At 33.6% G+C, this 19,206-nt stretch overlaps 3 protein-coding genes across 3 annotated transcripts; 2 read left to right on the forward strand and 1 right to left on the reverse strand.

The window, feature by feature from the left end:
• The first annotated feature begins 1,535 nt into the window (after positions 1–1,535).
• On the forward strand, positions 1,536–3,720 carry LOC104756993 (NAC domain-containing protein 101). The gene is made up of 3 exons (XM_019231427.2): positions 1,536–1,700; positions 2,284–2,468; positions 2,628–3,720. Exons 2-3 carry the CDS (start codon positions 2,309–2,311, stop codon positions 3,512–3,514), a joined length of 1,047 nt encoding a protein of 348 aa, XP_019086972.2. The 5' UTR covers positions 1,536–1,700; positions 2,284–2,308; the 3' UTR covers positions 3,515–3,720.
• A 196-nt stretch (positions 3,721–3,916) lies between these two features.
• LOC104740064 (uncharacterized) lies at positions 3,917–4,657 on the reverse strand. The gene has a single exon (XM_010460577.2). The coding sequence runs from the start codon at positions 4,606–4,608 to the stop codon at positions 4,027–4,029; it is 582 nt and encodes a 193-aa protein (XP_010458879.1). The 5' UTR covers positions 4,609–4,657; the 3' UTR covers positions 3,917–4,026.
• Positions 4,658–11,404: 6,747 nt separating this feature from the next.
• Positions 11,405–18,115, forward strand: LOC104740072 (structural maintenance of chromosomes protein 2-1). Its single transcript, XM_087473538.1, has 20 exons — positions 11,405–12,064; positions 12,184–12,864; positions 12,960–13,103; positions 13,193–13,483; positions 13,559–13,744; positions 13,825–13,989; positions 14,071–14,130; positions 14,299–14,361; positions 14,672–14,763; positions 14,895–14,991; positions 15,192–15,308; positions 15,426–15,644; positions 15,797–15,937; positions 16,019–16,186; positions 16,562–16,746; positions 16,848–16,941; positions 17,038–17,126; positions 17,214–17,439; positions 17,611–17,685; positions 17,793–18,115. The coding sequence occupies exons 1-20, from the start codon at positions 11,747–11,749 to the stop codon at positions 17,907–17,909; spliced, it is 3,528 nt and encodes a 1,175-aa protein (XP_087329664.1). The 5' UTR covers positions 11,405–11,746; the 3' UTR covers positions 17,910–18,115.
• The last annotated feature ends 1,091 nt before the right edge of the window (positions 18,116–19,206 follow it).

Consider the following 19,206-nt stretch of genomic DNA (forward strand, 5'->3'; position numbering starts at 1 on the left):
TAAAAATAAATTATTCTAATGTTATCTTCTGTATATAGTTCACTTCTTTGTTTCTTACAATATTTACATTTACTCAAAAGAAAAAAGAGTTCGTCTAGTTACTTAAAATAAAATAAAACACTTCATATCAAGTAGTACAAAAACTTGCCAAAATATAAATATGTTATGATCATGTGATACATTCTCTAGATTACTTTTTGGTGATTTGTTTCTCTATAGTTTGAGTACTCGTTGATATATAAACACTAGAAAGAGACAAAAAAAAAAATTATTTATTTAAATATGTGTATAAATAACTGGTAATTTTGATATTTAAGAATTAAGCAATCATCACAATCAAACTTTATAAGAAAATTGTCTTATCTTTGTTCATGGCTGAATCATCTTAGAGTTTTATATGAATATGTATAGTTTTAATTCCCAATTTACAACTTTTAAGCTGGAATTAATATAATCGGTTTTTCATATCAAAACACATTCAAACTTTACGTAAAGTAAGATCCAATGGGTTCAAACCTTACAATTCTAAAAAATCTGCATATATTATAACTGTGAAAAAATATCCCATCAACTGTCATTAGTTAAATTGTAAAGCTGAAATATATATAAGTATTTCTGAACCTTTTCCATGGCTAACTATCGATCAACTAATGTCATACTAATTAAAAAAAAAACTTTGTTTTCTTATTCAAAAAGAACATGCGTATCCATTTCACCAAACGAATCTAATAAATAACTCGATTATAGGATATTATATATATTGCTAGTTGACGATCAACGTACGGTCAATTAAAAAACTAGGGATTTTATAGTTTAAATCTAACTATCTAAAGTGTCGTACATATTTGAGACTTCGAGTAACATCAACGCGGGAGAATAAACGCAGGCGGATAAAGGTGTGAAACGGTTGAAATTTCAACAATTTTTGTTGATGGCTAAGACCATCTTAGTAAGACGTCTAAACGAGTACTCCATTTCGTTTTCTATCTAGTTTTAATAAACTTGATCTCTATTGTATGTAACCAAGAGTTTTTTTAAGTTTCAATTTTATAAAATCTTGATATGTACAATTTGGTTTTAAATATTTTTCAGCTTACAAAATTTTAATCCTTTTTAGCGGTATGAACACCAATCCACAAAACGTGAACAATTGCAGCCACGACCGCACCAACTTAAACGCTTAATTAGTATTTGTCAAATATATAACTAAAGGGAAGTAGTTTATTTGAAAAACGTCTCATTCAATGGTTGGTAGAGAGATAGTTCTAAAAGACCACATTACTTCTCTATCACACACAGTGTAGAAAGTGAAAACTTATGCAACACTTCAGGTAGAGAGAGAAAGACAGTGATAGCTTAGTTATAATTAAAGACCCCCAAAATCCAAATAGAATCTTCCCTTAATAAAGTATTAAACAAAAAAAATTACAACAAATTATAATAAAAAGCACAATTCCTTTTGCATCACGAGAGCTTTTTGTCTCTGTTTACATTTATGTGCCTATATATATGTGTATATATAAGCCTAGAGAATCCGCCATAATCGGAACACTCGAAGTCTTTAGTGTTCTCAACATAAACAACTAAAACAAGACAAAACGCTTTTGTCTCTTTCTCCAAATCTACGAGGAACCAAGAGAAGACAAAAAAAAAATCGAATATTCTTACAAAGGTTGCATATATATAAGAAGAAGATTCAAGTAAGTTTCTTTCAGTACATAGAACAATGTATATTTCTGATTTTCGGTCTTCAGTATGTTACAAAATCGCATATATATAATCACAAATGTACTCACTTTCGTTCACGAGAGGTCGAGAACAACTATGTTTTCATATTATTACATTTTAATTTTTTTCTCCTTGGAAACTTAATTATTTGACGTATGTATATATGTTCATACTTTTTCCATTGAATATAATGAAAGAATGGGAAGATTAAAAGATATGGGGCGTATAATTAATAAAAGTTCATTTAACGACTGTGGAAAGTGAATTACTACTTTGAAACCATGCATAAAAGTAATTATTTTTGCTTTTGTCGACTAAGTAATTTTGTTTTTAGTATCATTTTATGTGTATAAAGTTTGATTCAATGGAATAATTATGAGTAATCAAAGTATCAAATGTAATTTTTTTCATAATGAAATGGATCAAATATACTTTAATCATAATTACTTACATTTTTATTATAGGCATACTTGAATTCTTAATTTCACATCAGTTCCATTCATGTCTTTCTATGTACCGATGATAAAGTATGTGTTACAAATTGCAATATTGCAGAACATATATAAATAAATAAATCAAAATGGAGAGTCTCTCGCACATTCCTCCCGGTTATCGATTCCATCCGACGGATGAAGAACTTGTTGACTATTATCTCAAGAACAAAGTTGCATTCCCGGGAATGCAAGTTGATGTTATCAAAGATGTCGATCTCTACAAAATCGAGCCATGGGACATCCAAGGTATGTATGCATTCCAACGTTCATCTATTTTGATCTCATTAGTTAAATCATACTATATACCACATTAATTAGTTTTTGAAAGTCAGATTCTTCTAATTCAAAAATCAAGGTCGTACTATATCTTTAATGAAAATGTTGTTTTTTGGGCTATATATATAGAGTTATGTGGACGAGGGACGGGAGAAGAGAGGGAATGGTATTTCTTTAGCCACAAGGACAAGAAATATCCAACTGGGACACGAACCAATAGAGCAACAGGCTCCGGATTTTGGAAAGCAACAGGTCGAGACAAGGCCATATACTCAAAGCAAGAGCTTGTTGGGATGAGGAAGACTCTTGTGTTTTACAAAGGTAGGGCCCCGAATGGTCAGAAATCCGATTGGATCATGCACGAATACCGTCTTGAGACCGATGAAAATGGACCACCTCATGAGGAAGGATGGGTGGTTTGTCGCGCTTTCAAGAAGAAACTAACCACGATGAATTACAACAATCCAAGAACAATGATGGGATCATCATCAGGCCAAGAATCTAATTGGTTCACGCAGCAGATGGATGTTGCTAATGGTAACTACTACCATCTTCCTGATCTAGAGAGTCCAAGAATGTTTCAAGGCTCATCATCATCATCATTATCATCATTACATCAGAATGACCAAGACCCTTATGGTGTTGTACTAAGCACTATTAACGCAAACCCAACCACAATAATGCAACGGGATGATGGTCATGTTATTACCAATGATGATAATCATATGATCATGATGAACACAAGTACTGGTGGTCATCATCATCAATCAGGATTACTAGTCAATGATGATCATAATGATCAAGTGATGGATTGGCAAACGCTTGACAAGTTTGTTGCTTCTCAGCTAATCATGGGCCAAGAAGAGGAAGAAGTAAACAAAGATCCATCAGATAACTCTTCGAATGAAACATTTCATCATCTCTCTGAAGAGCAAGCAACAATGGTTTCTATGAATGCCTCTTCCACTTCTTCTCCTTGTTCCTTCTACTCTTGGGCTCAAAATACACACACGTAAGATCAATCCTTAAAACGTGTGTGTAAATCCGCACGCCTATATATAAATTAATTGAGGTTCATGCTTATTGATTACATATCATACATATGTCTTAACTACTACTGATTATTATTTTACACAAAATTGTTTATTTATTGTGTTGTAACTTTATAGTTTTATAAGATCCCACATATAAATTTAAAGATCATACTATTTTTTTCCTACTAGTATCTGGTAAACAGTAGACATAATCGAAACCAACACATAAGCAAATTGACAAAAACAGAGTCTACCAGTTTAGGAACACAACAACGCACTAGTGACACAAGAGACAAGATTTTTGAGTGATGACATTAATCATATAGAAAGCCAAAATCTATATGACAAAAAGTGCCGAGAGACTAACAAAAAAAAAACCATTAATCATATAGAAAGCCCAAATCTATTGAAAATATATAACACAATAGTCATTGTAACATTGATTACTCTCATCGTAATCAATGAACCACAAGAGCAACAAGTTGTTACGAAAATTAAGTAGGAGTGAGAAACATGGTTTTCTCGTTCGATTGATCACAAAGATAACCGTAGAAACTAACCATACTCGCAACAAAACCAACAAAACCAAAACTAACCAAACCCCTAAACCGCTTCGTCTTCATCTTCTCGGTTTTTCTCTTCGCCAACTTCTCCTCTAACGAAGCATCGTCTTTATATTCTTCGTGCAACGTTTCAACCAACGAGCGAACCAAACCGGTCTCATCATCAACATTGACACCACCATCGCCACCACTTTCCAAACTCGGCATGTTCGGTTCGTTGATTGGACCGGTCAATTCCTTGAAAGCCTCTTCAAGTTCGGTTAACCTCTTAGCCATGCAACGAAGTTTCATCATCTCTTCTACTCCTTCTTCACCTTCCTTAACCGACGATATCTCCGCCGCTAAAAGGGTATGCGTGAAAACAAACCGGACTTTGAATTCCCGGTATGCTATAGTATGATCACCATTACCAGAACCGATTTCTTCTAGCAAACACTCAAGTTCTTCGAGTTTCTTCTCCAAGATTGTGTTTGTTTTTGCCGTCGTCGTCGTCTTCATCCTTTTCTTAACCATTTTGGTTATTTTTTACTCCCATTTACGAAAGATTTTAAAATAAAACAACTTCTCGTGTACTTGTAGTGGGTTGCGACGGTTTTTTTGTGAAATACATTACACGTGTTATATAATGTAACAGTTTGATGCCAAGTTACGTGACCATATTAAAATCCACGTCGGCACTCTAGTTTTGCCTCCCTCGACGATATCGATATATCTTGGTAGGGATCTGAACCTTCTAAATGGCTTGGAAGGTTTCAGGACTGTTCCCAAAATTCAATTTCCCGCTCCCTCTGTTCCCAAATCCAGATGCCCTCGTTTTCAAAAGCCCTAATTATTATCTTCTTGAAGGTGATATTTTCCAGCCAAGTGGTCTTCTTACTGGTGGGAGTCGCAATCGCAAGTATGTCTTTCTTTCTTGAACGCTTAGATCCAGCCAAGTGGTCTTCTTACTGGTGGGAACGAGAGACGTTCTTCTCTAACAATTTTTTTTATAATATATATCCTTTATACTATAAATCACAAGTCACATGGCCAATAAAATTGTGCCACATAGGATTTAAAAGCATTCTAAGTTAATAAAAATCAGTTAAAAACTAAAATGTGATCATGCTAACAAGAATTAAGAAAAAAAAAAAAAAAAAAAAACCTATCTCCCACGATCCATTCTTCGCCCACGATCCGATACTTAAACATCATAAAATCTCTCAGTCGATCAAAAAAAACAAAATATGGGTCTCCTCAACTTCAGTCTCAAAAGTCAAAACCTTAATTTCAGTTTTCAGTCTCAAAACCTTAATTAGGAGTCGTTTATACAGTGAGTGAGTGGTCTGCCAGTTTTTCCCTTATATAATTTCATTTTTTTAGAGTTTCGATATATATGACGAATTGGTTTATGTTCGATTGGTTGTAGGGGCATGGAAGATGAGGTGTTGAAGATGACACAAGTTAACCGATGTAATTTGGCCATGATGTATCAATCCATTCAGCTTTCTCGGTAAATTAGTCTATTATTTATAGAGAGTACATTTTTTTTTTTCAGATGTTTGATTTAGCAATACAATGTAAAACCATCATATTTGCCTATAAAATTATTCTTAAAGATAACTTTTCAAAAACCTCTTTTTCGCAAAAACAAAAGTTTCACTTTCATGAATTGTTGGAGAAGTCTTAAATTTAGTGAAGCATCATGCTGCATTATTTTTTCAAATCAACATGTGCAGCTGTGATTCTTTAACCAGTTCCACATGTCGTTTAGTGTATTTCATAGATTTTTTATGTCACTCAAATCAAATATAAAGTGTATAGCATATATTAATAATTAATACGTATAAAGATAATTTATACTCAAAATAATGACTAAAAACAATTTTGATCACTTAACTATGTTTCTATTGTTTCAAAGTGATTTTTGATTCTTGATTGCCTTTGCTACAGTATGATATTTTACTTCTCATTGTTTTGATTAGATAAGGTCATGAATGAATGATGAGAAGCCATAAACTGCTCATCAAACAGGTAATTATTAAACTAATATTTGTACTTTCTTTTTATCAAAAATAATGATTTGTGCTCTAGCTAATTTAGATGAATGTAAAGTTTTCTTTTTTGAAAACTAATCTAACGTAACTGTTAGTATGTTTGTGGATTGTGGGTTAATCAATGAAAAGTGTGTTAATGTTATCTATGCATAGTCATTTTTCCACATAAACCTTAAAGTTACGTATACATCTAATTGTTGGGTATATATATACTATTTGCAAAAATACTCCCGTGCATAGCACGGGGTGTAATACATCTAATTGATATATATATATCAATTATCAAATGAACTAGTAGTTGAAGTAGTTTTCTTTTAAAAAAATTTGCATGACAAAACCACAATCGTAATCGCACATTCCGGTTTAGATTAACAGGTTAGTCCCTAAAATCGAATCCACAACAAACCGGCCGGATAGACCAGTGAAAGGGAAATATAATACGTTTGAACACCTACGTCAACCATATAATACATTTTGTGAGCAATTGACAAATTGTACCCCCTCCTCCGATTGACACTATTTGATTTCAGGTTTATATCCTTAACCGGCCAGAACCAAAACAAACCTTCTTCTTCTTAATATTATTTGAGAAGTACATGCTTGAAAAAAAGTTAAAAATGTACTTCTCAAATAATATATTCAACAGCATGAATGGGGATTAAGTTATAATTGCATTGGTTTTAGTAAATAAAATTTGCATGAAAGAAAAACTACGACTTAATATGAATTTCTCGAATCAAGAAAGCACTTAAGGAAGTATAAGACCTTTTACCATTATGATTGTCTAAAATAGAATGTACTACTAAGTAACACTTCCATTAGTCACAGTTTGGTGGGTTTGTGCATTTATATACAGCAGAAGCAGGTTGCTTGTACACAGGAACGCTTTTTGCGTCTAAAAAAAATCTTTACTTCTCCTGGTCCAAAATACAACTCCGAGTGCCTTCGAAGGTCGACGACTTGAACACCAGCTTGTAACACAGATTAGTTGTGTGAATCAGGCGAAATAATTACGACCGTGTCCTCTGAGTATTGAGTCTCGAGAATAGACACGAGCTGCGTCACACGCACGAATACATCTGATACACTCTCGTTGGGCGTACCGTCGCTTATAGGAGGAGGTTTTGTCTTCATCGATATCGAGTCCAATGCATATGATTCAAATCTGAGTCAGTGAATCTTCTCTAGAAACAAAATCAAGAACAAGAGATTGTTGGGGATCAAATGGTAAAGTCATGGAAACACCAATATTTTACACAAGGCTCGACTATATAACATCCCCATAGTTACACTTACACATATATGATTTGATGTATAAGGAAAAAGTATATTTCGAAATATTATACGTACGTATATATGCAATAGTTAAAAAATATGTTTAATTAGTCAAATAAAACATTATTATTTCAACAAGCAAAATCAATTATACTTTTAAGTCAAAATATTATTTAATATTCAAAAATAGCAAAAGTACTAGAATATTCTAACATAGTCGATTGCTTACGACTTACGAGTGAAATTAGTTGCGTAGTTTACGTTAAAGAAATTTCGTAAACCGAAAATAGCAAAGAACAAGCTAATTAAACTTCTAGGATTATGCACGGTGCCTTGTTAACGACGAAAGAAACAGAGGAGATACAAAAACAGAGTCAGCATCAAAGACAGTAGTTGACGAAAATATATGGCAAATAAGTTTATGACTTGAATATATCGGAAATATAAAGGTTATCGAGTACTCGTTAATTACAGTAAATATATTTGAATCGTGGCATGTGATATTTGATTATGTTTGTAAATATGCATGTAGTCAAACTAATTTGTCTTTTTGTTTTCCCTCGTAATTAGCTCGCGAGTAATCAAATTAAACCGTTAGTTAAACAATATATTAGTTGACGACCCATGTCATACGGACTTCTGGATCTTGGAAAATGCTGGAAACTGGTGGACAAAGTCAGTGGTTTAAAACCAATGACTTGAGATGCCAAACGAAAGAATGAATATTAATAGAAAGATGCCACAAAAAAACATCCAATTTAGATTGGTTCCTTAATATCAAGAGGAGATAATTGTACAACCAAAGCTATATGATATAATAATATGCTAACAAAAAAATACAAAACCAAAAATCTCTTTAGAAATTCATAATAAAATTTAGATTTTCCTAAATTAGTTATTAATGATTTTTGTTTTGGTAAGATACCATATTAAGCACCCATGGATCTTGGATATTCTAATTAGATGATCCAACTGAATTTTTCATCAATACCAAATTAACCTTATTAATTTTAAAAAACAAAATCTAAAAAAAATAATTAGTGGCAATTGAATAAGAGCCATAATTTTTGAATTATTTATTTTGTACCTCTCTTTAAATATTGTAAAGATGTAGGCTTAATTTTAAGTCATGCATCATCAAGATTTTCCAATAATCCATCTCTGTATCAAAAAGATTGATTTTGTAGAGTTTTTGTACAATTTAAAAAAATATAGTATATTTAATGTTTAGTTATAAATGCATTATTTGCTAAACCAGTTTTCAATTAATGATTTTTTAAAAATTTACAATTTATTAACATTAATTGACAACTAATCCAGTAGTGAGCGTCATCACGATCTTTTTACTTATGTGTGTGTTTGGAACTATAACTTGTGGCGATTTCTAGTATAGAAGTTTAATTCTGCTTTTGATTTCTAGTATTTAATCATTTCTAGTCTCTCTCTTTAGCCTTTGATGTTTTTTTGTCTTGATTATGAGATTGATAGCTTGGTTGTGTGTGAATTCATTACTAAATCAGTATCTCGAGTGTCTCTCTCTTCTCTACACTCGAATCAGTATATATGTGGTTCATACTTTTTTCCATCTATATACTTATTTAAGCAATCCTTTAAACAAATAACCCTATTCCATGTAAAATATTACACAAAATACCACTGTATTTTAATACAAAATATAATAACAGAATTTTAATATTAATTTGTTTTAACCTGAAAATGATTATCCAAAAAAATAGTAATTATTAATTTATTAGCTTACAAGAAATCATTAATAAAATAAATTCAAAATTATTTAATAAAATTATTACGAAATTATGTAATAAAATAATTAAACAGATTCTATTTATTATTTCAGAAATCTTAGGAAACAATAACAAACTAATTAGAAAATTATAAAACTTAAATTTATTTATAAAACTAAGATTAAATATTTACATATCTAAATCATTTAATAATAACAAATATATATTAAAATTAGGATACAACATTGTTTATATTTTTAAAATATATCTATATATTTATTTAAGCTATGTTGTTAAAAATTTAACCAATTCTGATGTGACATATTACGAAAATGCTATTATATTTTAATTATTTTAATAACTAACAAAAGAAAAGTTTAGATTTGTTTACAAAATAATAAAACTCTATTTATTGTTTCATAAATCTTAGGAAATAATAACAAACTATTTAATTGGCTAAAACTTAATTGTTTATACACAATATTCGCTATATAAATAATACTAAGTGTATAATGTTGATAATATACATAACCTTATTGTAATTTTCACCTATAAAATTAATATACAACATGTTATACCAATAACTTTAATTTGTAAATTTGGTATATTAAGATCTCTAAACACGATCACATCAATTTGTAATACCAAATCACGGGTCAATACATGTTTTGTTAGATTTTTTTGGCTTTACCGAATGTATAATTAACGAATTTGATATTACACCAAACCAAAATAGTAGTACCAACTACGGGTCGAAATCAAAGTATGACCTTAAGTAAATTAAATATATGATTTTATAAAATGTATAGAATTAATAAATTTTCTACTATTATTTTGTAACAAGCAAATCCAAAGTTACATAAATATTTCCTCACGCTGGTAACATTATTCTACAAAATATTAACGTGTATTTATGAGTCGGGTAATAAAACGGGTACTGAGACAGGTAACGAGACGCTCAAAAATTAAATTAATATCGATACTCGATCATTATTTATGGATATATAATTATTATACCTTTTACTCGACCCTAAAGGTGCGGGTACCTTTTCTTGGGACGGATACAAACCGAAAAACGGGTCCAATACGGATATCGGTAGTAGTTTCCAGGCCTACCTATTAGTAGTTTAATATAAATCAAAACTCACCATATAGTACTATATTATATAACATGTAAATAAATGATACAACATAAATATAATATTAACAAATAACAAAAAAAAATATTCTCCGCGCTACCAGCACGGGTTATTATCTAGTTGAATATAGTTGAATATATAATGGGAGAATGGGAAGATTAAAAGATATGGGGCGTATAATTAATAATAGGTTCATTTAACGACTGTGGAAAGTGAATTACTACTTTGAAACCATGCATAAAAGTAACTATTTTTGTTTTTGTCGACTAAGTAATTTTGTTTTTAGTATCATTTGATGTGTATAAAGTTTAGTTCAATGGAATAATTATGAGTAATCAAAGTATCAAATGTAACTTTTTCATAATGAAATGGATCAAATATACTTTAATCATAATTACTTTTACATTTTTATCATAGGCATACTTGAATTCTTAATTTCACATCAGGCCGTACCATGTTTTATAGAATTGGAGGAAACCTTAGAACTTAGAGGTGAAATAGTTTCTCTCCATTTATTCATTAGCCTTATTTATACAAAATCTCAAACTTGATTAACAAGTTATTTACATATATGATAATGCCATAATGGTAATTCTACCTATTTAACAATAATGGTAAATCTGCATGTTCGGTTCGTCGATTGGACCGGTCAACTCCTTGAAAGCTTCTTCAAGTTCGGTTAACCTCTTAGTCTCTTAGCCATGCAACGAAGTTTCAGCATCTCTTCTCCTTCTTCTCCACCTTCCTTAACCGACGTTATCTCCGCAGTTAAAAGGGTATGCGTGAAAAGAAACCGGACTTTGAATTTTTATTCTATAGTATGATCACCATTGCCAGAAGTCCATAACCGATTTCTTCTAGCAAACACTCAAGTTCTTCGAGTTTCTTCTCCAAGATTGTGTTTGCTTTCGCCGTCGTCGTCTATCCTTTTCTTAACCATTTGGTTAATTTTTTTACTCCCATTTACGAAAGACTATTAAATAAAACAACTTCTCGTACGTGTACTCGTAGTGGGTTGCGACGGTTTTTTGTGAAATACATTACACGTGTTATATAATGTATTAATGTAACTGTTTGATGACCATATTTAAAATCCACGTCGGCACTCAACTTTTGCGTCCCTCGACGATATCGATATATCTTGGTAAAGATCTGAACCTTCTAAATGGTGTGGAAGGTTTCGGTACTGTTTCCAAAATTCAATTTCCCGCTCCCTATGTTCCCAAATCCAGATGCCCTCGATTTCAAAATCCCTAATTATTATCTTTTTCCAAGAAAAAAAAAATAAAAAATTAAGACTTTATTCAGATTCGACTTGTGCTTCTCTTGCAACGTTTCAATTTCGTGTACCTTCGATCTAAAAGTTCCAATTTTGAAAATAGGGTTTTTCTGGGTTTTTCCGATTTAAGCTACTCTACTCTCGCTCTATCTAGGGTTTTTTGGAAATTGGGGGAAGAAGATGCATATAAAAGAGATATGCTTAGAGGGTTTCAAATCGTATGCGACGAGAACGGTTGTTTCTGGTTTCGATCAACATTTTAATGCGATAACGGGTCTGAATGGGTCGGGAAAATCCAATATCCTCGATTCAATCTGTTTCGTTCTGGGTATCACTAATCTCCAGCAGGTTCGAGCTGCTAATTTGCAGGAGCTCGTCTATAAGCAAGGACAAGCTGGGATTACCAAAGCAACTGTCTCCGTTACATTTGACAATTCCGAGAGACACAGGAGTCCTCTAGGCTATGAGGAGCACCCGGAGATTACTGTCACTAGACAAGTATGTTCTTTGTTTAACTTGGAATTGGAAAAATTAGCAAAATTTGTAATGTTAGGGTGAAATGGCTCTTTAATTTGCTCTATGTGACCATTTTGTTTTGTTTATTTTGATGTTTAAAGATTGTAGTTGGTGGTAGGAACAAGTATTTGATAAATGGGAAGCTAGCACAACCAAGTCAAGTTCAGAATCTTTTCCACTCGGTGCAGCTTAATGTCAACAATCCACATTTTCTCATTATGCAAGGGCGTATCACCAAAGTTCTAAACATGAAACCTCCCGAGATTTTATCCATGCTTGAAGAAGCTGCTGGAACAAGAATGTATGAAAACAAGAAAGAAGCTGCATTGAAAACACTTGAGAAGAAGCAAACCAAGGTTGATGAGATTAATAAGCTCCTTGATCATGAAATTTTGCCGGCTCTGGAGAAGTTGAGGAAAGAGAAATCACAGTACATGCAGTGGGCTAATGGTAACGCCGAGCTGGATCGACTGAGGAGATTCTGTATTGCCTTTGAATATGTTCAAGCAGAGAAGATTAGAGATAATGCTGTTCTTGGAGTTGGAGAAATGAAGAAGAAACTTACGAAGATCGACGAGGATACAGAAAAGACGCAGGGAGATATACAGGAAATTGAGAAACAGATAAAAACTCTGACTCGGGAAAAGGAAGCCAGCATGGGGGGAGAAGTTAAAACTCTGTCTGAAAAAGTGGATTCACTGTCTCAAGAAATGACACGTGAGTCATCTAAGCTTAATAACAAGGAGGACACCCTTTTGGGAGAAAAAGAGAATGCTGAAAAGGTTAGAGACAGGACCAAATTGTTATCTGTTACTAGAAGTGTTATAGATTTTTCAGCTATTTCTGGCGTATATAACTTCCTACTTGGTTTTGACAGATTGTTCACAATATTGAAGATTTAAAGAATTCCGTAAAAGAGAGAGCTGCTGCTGTGAAGAAGTCTGAGGAAGGAGCGGCAGATCTAAAACAAAAATTCCAAGAACTCTCCACCACATTGGAAGAGCGTGAAAAGGAACACCAGGTAGTACCACTATAAAATGTCGCTCTATTCCGTGCCAAATAATATCCATTTGTTTTATGTTAATTGGGTTTATGTCCCTTGATTATTAGGGCGTACTAGCTGGTAAGAGTAGTGGAGATGAAGAGAAATGCTTAGAAGATCAACTACGGGATGCAAAGATTGCTGTTGGAACAGCTGGAACAGAGTTGAAACAGCTGAAAACCAAAATAGAACACTGTTCAAAGGAGCTAAAGGAGAGAAAATCTCAGTTAACGTCAAAACGTGAAGAAGCCGTTGAAGTGGAGAATGAACTTGGAGCCAGGAAAAATGATGTGGAACGTGTAAAAAAGACACTCGAATCTATTCCTTATAATGAGGGTCAGATGGAAGCTTTGGAGAAGGTTAGCATGGTCACTTAAGTTAATTTTGTCTTCTTCTATATAAAGTATACATCTCTGACTGAGATAATTGTTTAGGACCGCGGAGCCGAACTTGAAGTTGTACAAAGGCTGGAAGATAAAGTGCGTGGGTTATCAGCTCAATTAGCAAATGTTCAGTTTACATACCGCGATCCTGAGAGGAACTTTGACCGTTCTAAGGTGAAAGGTGTGGTCGCAAAACTAATAAAAGTAAAAGATAGGTCATCAATGACAGCGTTGGAGGTAGACTATATATCTTAATATTTCATAGTAGAAATTGTTGGATCCAATTGCCTGAAGTTACTTTGCTTTTCTATTTTCAGGTTACTGCTGGTGGGAAGTTGTATAATGTTGTTGTTGACTCAGAAGATACTGGAAAGCAGCTCCTTCAGAACGGTGCTCTTAGGAGAAGAGTTACAATTATACCACTGAACAAAATCCAATCCTACGTTGTTCAGCCTAGAGTGCAGCAAGCGACTGCTAGATTGGTATGTGGTTATATTGTTTGGTACTTTCAAAATTAATCTCTTTGTTTTCATTTTCTTTGCTAATTTTCTATTATATTTCAGGTAGGAAAAGATAATGCTGAACTGGCACTTTCCTTAGTCGGTTACAGCGATGAACTAAAGGTACCCACCTGCATATAGTAACACGAATCTGATACATAATCTTCTATTTCTCAAGTTTTCAAGAATACATAATCCTCCATCGCTGATAATTTTTATCGCATGCATGTTTCTTTAAGTGTTGAATTTTCAAGTTCAACTTCATATTCGTGTGATATATGTATTTTGCAGAATGCCATGGAGTATGTTTTTGGCTCCACTTTTGTTTGCAAAACTACTGATGCAGCCAAGGAAGTAAGTATTTCCCCAAGCATAATATTAATTACATGTGGCTAGCGCGTTCAGCTTTTTTTCTTGTAAGAAGATGTTAACTTATGTATGACTCGATACGTAGAATATGTGGTGTGCACATTTTTTCCATTTTCTAAGCTGAGCTCCTTTTTAGTAACTCTTGACGAATCACATCTGATGATGCTATTATAAAGTCTATCAATGTTGTGGGTTATAGATGCAAAATCTACCATGATTTTATTCCTACTATTTTATTTATTGCTTCTGCCTCTAGAATCAGTCTTTGATGTTCCCTTCATTGCTTCTTTTGCAGGTTGCTTTCAATCGGGATATTCGGACTCCAAGTGTCACACTTGAAGGTGATATTTTCCAACCAAGTGGTCTTCTTACTGGTGGGAGTCGCAAGTATGTCTTTCTTTCTTGAACGCTTAGATCTCTAGTTAGGGTCATTTCCTTGATTTTTTACGGAGGAGGTTCAGAAATGCCTAAAACTCAAAAATAAAAGTTTGTTGGTCATATTTTTTCCTTTGCCTTAGGGGTGGAGGTGATCTCCTCAGGCAACTTCATGACCTGGCAGAAGCTGAATCAAAATTACAAGGACACCAGAAAAGGTTGGCTGACATTGAAGCGCAGGTAAACCCTTAAGCTTACGCGATAGGTCTAAATATTTTGGATTTTGACCGATACTAGCCATATTTCGAAATTACTAAGAAACTAATAAAGTAGTAGCGTACTAATGCTCTAATTGCTCTCTATAGACTCCTCATGCCACACAGAGTTAAAGTGCTTTCAGTATTTTAAACGTATACTGCTGGTTTATCTTGACATCACAGATCAGAGAGCTTCAGCCTCTTCAAAAGAAATTCACAGATGTTAATGCACAGTTGGAGCTAAAAACGTATGACTTGTCCTTATTTTTGAAGAGGGCTGAACAGAATGAGCACCACAAGGTTTATATCTCCATCTTCTATCTATATCTTTTAAGCTAAATTGTTAGTTTCGTTGGGTTTTCTCTTGATACTTGAAGAACATGGGTTTATACTTTCCATCATTTGTCGTATACACAGCTTGGTGAAGCAGTAAAAAAACTTGAAGAAGAGCTTGAAGAAGCGAGATCCCAAATCAAAGAGAAGGAACTTGCTTACAAAAATTGTGTGGATACTGTTTCCAAACTGCAGAATTCCATTAAAGACCATGACAAAAACAGAGAGGGAAGACTCAAGGACTTGGAAAAAACTATTAAGACCATCAAATCTCAGATGCAGGCAGCTTCCAAAGATTTAAAGGTATTAAATATTTTTAGTCAATTACTTACATGTCATTAAACTTCATGAATCCACCTTATAATTCCTTGTCCTGAGTTATCCAGTTTTATCATGAAAACATTGCCTTCTTTTCAATTCGCTGTAACATTGTCTCTGGTTCGTCATGCTCATAGAGTCATGAAAATGAAAAAGAGAAGCTTGTGATGGAGGAAGAAGCAATGGTGCAAGAACAGTCGTCCTTGGAGAGCCAGTTAGCTTCATTGAAAACCCAAATTAGCACTCTGACTTCGGAAGTAGACGAGCAGCGAGCCAAGGTGACTGTAATTTTTTCTACTCTTGGTGAAATTTGTTGAAAATGAAGAAATTTATCATATTAAAATATGATTCCCCTGCAGGTTGATGCCTTACAGAAGATTCATGATGAGTCTCTTGCTGAGCTCAAGTTGATACATGCAAAGATGAAGGAATGTGATACACAGATAAGTGGTCTGGTTACTGACCAGGAAAAGTTTCTGCAGAAGCTTAGTGAGATGAAGCTTGAGAGAAAGAAATTGGAAAATGAGGTACTTTCTGTTTTGTCTTCTTGCTGTTTTTAGGTTTTGGCAAAGCGGCCTTGCTTGTTTCTTTCTTACTACCAGTCTGTTTATGTTTCTCTTGCACTCTGTATAAAAATGTTAATTGTCGTCTTCACTAGTCTTGCCTGTTAAGAGTTTCTGCCTTGGGTTTCTTTAAAATTTTGAAAGTTCAAACGTCTCAATGGGTAACGTACAGCTGTTGGGGATGGCAAGTAAACTTGAACTGGATATAAAATTAAGACTTTCTTGTAACTTGATTGTGATATAATATTAGAGAAGTTGAGTACTTTCTGAAATTTCTGCATGTCCAGCAGTCCAGGAATATACTTTTCGTGACAACTGTTTCTTCCAATTTATTTATAGGTCGTAAGGATGGAAACAGATCACAAGGATTGTTCCGTGAAGGTAGACAAACTTGTTGAAAAGCATACATGGATAGCATCTGAAAAGCAACTTTTTGGAAAAGGAGGGACAGATTATGATTTTGAATCTTGTGATCCGTATGTAGCCAGAGAAAAACTTGAAAAACTTCAGGCAGATCAATCAGGGTATGTTAATGCAACCTATATTGTCTTCACATTCTTGAAGTGCAATATCAAAATAACATGCATTCTTCTTCTTTTCCTGGTTATTTATTTCCCTCATGAAGCTTGGAAAAAAGAGTGAACAAGAAGGTTATGGCTATGTTTGAGAAAGCAGAAGATGAATACAATGCTCTGATATCGAAGAAAAATACTATCGAGGTCAGTTGCAGAAGGCAGAGAGCGCCTTTACAATGTATATCAATAGCTTCGTGTGCCATCATCACTAATGCAGTTTTTTTGTTTTTTTTTCCCTAGAATGACAAATCAAAAATCACAAAAGTGATTGAGGAGCTTGATGAGAAGAAAAAAGAAACCCTGAAAGTTACGTGGGTTAAAGTTAACCAGTGAGTTTGTCTTTGCTCTTAGGCTCATGATCTCGTTCCTCCACGTCTGAAATGAAAATATGAAATTGTTAAATGTTTATTTTTTAGGGATTTTGGATCTATCTTTTCAACTCTACTACCTGGCACCATGGCAAAACTAGAACCTCCTGAAAGCGGCAATTTCCTTGATGGTCTTGAGGTGCGTGTTGCCTTTGGAAAAGTTTGGAAGCAGTCTTTATCAGAACTCAGTGGAGGGCAAAGATCACTTCTTGCGCTATCACTAATATTGGCATTGCTTCTCTTCAAACCAGCTCCTCTTTATATATTAGATGAGGTACAGCTCTGCTTTTCAATATCAGATTTCTCAGTTCCCAATTGATATTTCAAATTACAGTAGAAGATCAGAAGATCTAAAGGGTCTGTTTATGTTTCTGATGTGGAACACTGGTTTTCAATAACAATCAGTGAGTGAAAAGAGAAATACTCATGATTTTGATTTATTCAGGTTGATGCAGCTCTTGATCTCAGTCACACACAGAACATAGGAAGAATGATAAAAGCTCATTTCCCTCACTCGCAGGTCTAAATCTCTATTTCAAGCCTTACTAATATACTCTTATGTGTGTTTACTTAAATCCAGTTTTGGCCTCACAACCTTCTCTGCTTTTGAAACTCAATTCTCAACAGTTTATCGTGGTCTCGCTGAAAGAAGGAATGTTCAACAACGCCAACGTTCTTTTCCGAACAAAGTTCGTTGATGGAGTTTCAACAGTCCAAAGGACAGTAACAAAGCAGACCAAGTGATACGTCTTATACGTCATTAATTAAGATCAAGAATGTATTCCAAACACTATTCATCACTATGCAGATTTTGCAATCCCATTTAGAATTTTACAGCTTAATGTTTTACTTTGTATGTCTATATTTTTAAGCTAAAAAACTTACCTGGGAGCAATTTGGCAGTTCCATGTAGCACTCTCTTTGCATTGAAAATCAAGATCTTTTGTATAGAATATGACTGCTTTAGGCAATGTTCTGCACTAGTAATCAAGATCATCATGTTCTGGAAAGAGTTGCACGAGGTGATTTAAAGTGCACTCAAAGAGTGAGCTTGATTAACTAAACAACCTTAAGGCTTCGACATTTCACTTTACTCTCTTGAGCTACAATTTGGTATAATAATTCCGCAAAAGAGTGGCATTACTCCGCCGTACAAGAAGGCAAGAAAGGCCATGGTAGCCTTACCTATGCAATACTCAAACATATTTGCTTTAAAAGCACATCCCAGAAAAGTTCTGACAAAATTACCAAACACAGCTCCCACAAAGATCAGTACTGGCATCCAGAAGAAGGGAATTGTTTTTTGAAGAGCGACATAGACGGGAGCCGCCATTACACCGGCAATTACGGTCACAGAGGCAGTGCCGGTCCGGAGCAGAAGCCCAACAAGCAGCTTATTATATAAATTGTTTAGAGGGCATCATTTCAAGAAATGTTCGGTAGCGTAGTGGTTATGTGTCTTGCTTGTTCCTCTCACATTGGGGGTTCAAAAAAAAAAAAAAAAAAAGCCACATATCTATTAATTTCTCTTCTTATATCAATTATGTCATATTTTATCTTAGATTATAAATTATATTGAAAGGCATGATAAACTGTTATTTTGAATTGCTGTTTTTTCTTCAATTTTTTTTGTTTCTATGTTTGGTTTCTCATTCTAAAATCTAGTTATTCTAATTTTTTTTGGATAATATTTTTTCTCTTTTCCAATCCTTGTTAAAAAACTCATTTTCAAAAATACTCTATTTTTTTGAAGCAAAAAAATATTTTGGGCATCAATTTTTATTTTGATTTTGGCATTAAATTATATTGGACCGGCTCTGCACCAAGGTAATGGTTTACGCATCTCGGATAGACTGATAGAGTGATGGCCCAATGGCCAGTAAAGCTGGTTAAGTTTTGTTTGTAGGATTTGTATCTATCGATATTTCCGGGTTGTAAAAAATACTTTTGTTTTCCTTTTATTTTAAGACTTTTTTCTTTCTTTAATTCAAAACCATTACTAAAAAATACCATAACGTTCAAAATGATGATTGCCGTGGTT

Source organism: Camelina sativa, chromosome 2, assembly GCF_030686135.1.
Source record: "Camelina sativa cultivar CO46 ecotype springtype chromosome 2, ASM3068613v1".
In the NCBI taxonomy this organism is placed as follows: Eukaryota; Viridiplantae; Streptophyta; class Magnoliopsida; order Brassicales; family Brassicaceae; genus Camelina; species Camelina sativa.

Excerpts from the sequence above, each read along its gene's own strand:
- LOC104756993 (XM_019231427.2), top strand. The coding sequence starts at position 2,309 with ATGGAGAGTCTCTCGCACATTCCTCCCGGTTATCGATTCCATCCGACG. Across the intron at positions 2,469-2,627 it reads CGAGCCATGGGACATCCAAG|AGTTATGTGGACGAGGGACG; the intron begins GTATGTATGCAT and ends CTATATATATAG.
- LOC104740064 (XM_010460577.2), bottom strand. The coding sequence starts at position 4,608 with ATGGTTAAGAAAAGGATGAAGACGACGACGACGGCAAAAACAAACACA.
- LOC104740072 (XM_087473538.1), top strand. The coding sequence starts at position 11,747 with ATGCATATAAAAGAGATATGCTTAGAGGGTTTCAAATCGTATGCGACG. Across the intron at positions 13,484-13,558 it reads AGATGGAAGCTTTGGAGAAG|GACCGCGGAGCCGAACTTGA; the intron begins GTTAGCATGGTC and ends ATAATTGTTTAG. Across the intron at positions 17,686-17,792 it reads CTCATTTCCCTCACTCGCAG|TTTATCGTGGTCTCGCTGAA; the intron begins GTCTAAATCTCT and ends AATTCTCAACAG.